The sequence below is a fragment of the Lactuca sativa genome, chromosome 4 (genome assembly GCF_002870075.4).
Source record: "Lactuca sativa cultivar Salinas chromosome 4, Lsat_Salinas_v11, whole genome shotgun sequence".
NCBI classification, from domain to species: domain Eukaryota; kingdom Viridiplantae; phylum Streptophyta; class Magnoliopsida; order Asterales; family Asteraceae; genus Lactuca; species Lactuca sativa.
In genome coordinates, this window is record NC_056626.2 from 214,685,173 (window position 1) to 214,688,290 (window position 3,118).

Below are 3,118 nucleotides of genomic sequence, written 5' to 3' on the forward strand. Positions count from 1 at the left end.
CCTTATATTTTTTAAAATGTATCATTTAAGACATCGAGCTCGGTGTATCCTAGATAGCCGAAAATAATAGGTAATCGATTCTCAACGTTTTGATTGTTACAATTCATTAGATTAAAAAAATTAAAAAAAATATAAGGGTTTAAATGCATTAAAAAAATAATATAATGGTTTTTTAATTTTTTCATGAAAATATATTAGGTTTTTCTGAGATCAGAAAACCTTAAATAAGAATTTCCGAAAATGTAAGGGTTTTAGTGCACTAAAAAATAATATAATGGTTTTTTAAATATTTGATGAAAATAAGTTGGTTTTTTATGAGGTTTTCCCTTTTAAAATTTGTTCTTCCAAGTTCCTAACACATTTTTATGTTGGGTATGTAACTTGAAATTCTTTTTCGTAACGTTTTGTAATACAAAAAAATGAAAAACCAAGAAAGTATTTTATTTTTTTTATTCTATGCATGATAGAATTATTATAATTTAATCCACAATCGGAAATCGTATTCTTTATTTTGAAAACCCACCTCTCTCTCTTTTGGTGGGGTTGCTTCTATTTTTTTTTTAAGATCCGACCCGAATCAAATGGAGTTTCTAAAAGCAATATTTATTTATTCAAGATTCATCATTAATAAAAGAAGTATATTTGATAAATGATAAAAAGACAAAAGAAACACCCACAAATAATAAAAAAATAATCAACTACATTCACACTCTCTCTCTTTCTCTTTTAAGGAGTCGCCTTCTACCCTTTCGGTTATTATCTCTCTTTCATATGAAAACAGCCATGGCAAAATCCTCCCAAGACAAGAAACACTTCCACTGGTCAAACAAAGTCAGCAACGAAGATCAAGAAGAAGAAGAAGAAGCCCCTTCCTTCAATCCTTGTCACCAGAAAGAGAAAGACTTGAACGAATCACCATCACCATTAACAAGAAAGAAGTTTCAAACCCTTACAATCGCTAGATTCCGAACAGTTCTTACTTCACTCAGTAAAAACCGCCCAAATTTGCTGCATGGGTTGGGACCGAAGGTCGTCGGAACCCTATTTGGGTCTCGCCGTGGCCATGTCCATTTTGCATTTCAGAAGAACCCCACATCCCAACCTGCTTTCTTGATCGAGCTTCAAACTCCGATCAGTGGTTTGGTGAAAGAAATGGCTTCTGGGCTCGTTAGAATTGCTCTCGAGTGTGATAAAGATGACGAAAAGATCAAGAAAGTTGGGAATTCACGAAGGCTCTTGGAAGAGGGTGTTTGGAGGACTTTCTGCAATGGGAAGAAGTGTGGTTTTGCGACTAAAAGGGAATGTGGAGAGAAAGAATGGAGAGTTCTGAAAGCTGTAGAGCCGATCTCCATGGGAGCTGGTGTGTTGCCTGCAGGTGATGAAGAAGATGAAGGTGAGATGATGTACATGAGGGCTAAGTTTGAGAGGGTTGTGGGGTCAAGAGATTCAGAAGCTTTCTATATGATGAATCCAGATAGCAATGGAACTCCTGAACTTAGCGTCTATTTGCTCAGAGTTTGAGACTTCAAATTATGAGCTTGTTTGAAGAAGCTAGAGTCTAAAGGAGATGTTACATCTTGGAAATTTTCTTCTTCTTCTTCTTGAATTTGGTTATGCTGTCATAGAAAATGGTAAAAGGGTGAGTTTGTTGTAATTTGTAGTTCTTTAAGGGTGGAATTGGAAATATACATATATTAATTACATAATGATTGGAGCTATTATGCATATCTACGTATCTACGCTATAGTATATAAAATGTTTTGGGTGACATCGACATCTTATTGATCCATTTATAAAAAGTAACGAATAATTAAATATTGTAATCAGTTTTAAGAAAATGCATTTTCAACAGATAAAAAATATTTTAAAATTTAATTAGGATATATATATGGTAAAAAGAAATTTTTTTAGCCAACCCAAACGATTTTATATTCGAACAGAATGCACATAATTAAAACAACAATAGGTAGAGACAAAAAAAAAAGAGTTAAAAACAGAGGTTGTTAAATAATTAAAACAACAATCGGTAGAGGCAAAAAAAAAAAGAGTTAAAAACAGATGTTACATCAAGACATCAAAGTAAACAAGAATTACACTCCATAATCGGGTCCCTCCTTTTTTCTTGTGTTAATCCAAAAATAGGGACAGTTTGTTGCTCCTCATTAGCTAAAATTGAGTGAGATTTGCTCCACATACCCTATACAAATACTAGCATAACCGCTTTCTATGGTTCCATTGCAAACTCCTGAGAAAGATAAGCAGAGAGTTGTCGATGTAATTCCTAAAAAATGTTACAGTAAACTCCTGAGGTTTTAAAGTTCGACTGTCCTTTGTAATTTTTTTTTGGAACCGGCAAAATTTATTAAAACCACGGTCTAAAGGAAAAAGACCGGGCACAAAAGAATAAACAAAAACAAAACTTACAAAATGTCAAAAGGAGAAGAAACCCAACATTCCCATCTACAATTTCAAAAGTTACCCCTATATTTCAGCCAACTAAAAACCATAGAAATCACATTATCTGCTAACTTTGAAGAGTTCACTTGGATTTTGTTAAACCAAACATCGTTCCTTGCTTTCCACATACACCATAGAAACCCATAGCAGATAGCAATAAATATTTTTCTCTTTTTTGGACAGTTCCCCCATGAGGCAGCAAAATTAACATCTGAAATCGAAAGGAACCTTTGAATAGAAACGACACACCAATTGAAAATCCAGGGTAGAGAATCAAAAGCTATCAGACAGTCCAATAGAATATGATCCGCAGTGTCCACACCACTAAAGCATATTTGACAGGAAATAGAAGACATGTTGATACCTCTCCTGGAAAGAGCTACTGCAGTAGGAATACGCCCCATACAAGCCCTCCAAACAAAGCTAATGCACTTGATAGGAACTAAGTAAAGCCAAACCGTGGGATTATTTATCGGGATAGTCAATTTACTGTCAATGAGGGCCCTAAGATCGCATACACGAAAAGAAATCCATCAACAGTTAACCTTGATCTCCAAGTGTCAGGCCCATTGGATCTAACAACCATCCTTGTAGCATCCAAAATAGATTTCAATTCCAGCAGCTCCTGAGAATTATTGGGTTTCTGCTTCCAAGCCCACGA

General features: G+C 34.7%; 1 protein-coding gene across 1 annotated transcript; it reads left to right on the forward strand.

Moving 5' to 3' along the window:
- The first annotated feature begins 694 nt into the window (after nt 1-694).
- LOC111895881 (protein MIZU-KUSSEI 1) lies at nt 695-1,725 on the forward strand. The gene has a single exon (XM_023891935.3). It carries the CDS (start codon nt 772-774, stop codon nt 1,519-1,521), a length of 750 nt encoding a protein of 249 aa, XP_023747703.1. The 5' UTR covers nt 695-771; the 3' UTR covers nt 1,522-1,725.
- Nucleotides 1,726-3,118: the final 1,393 nt, after the last annotated feature.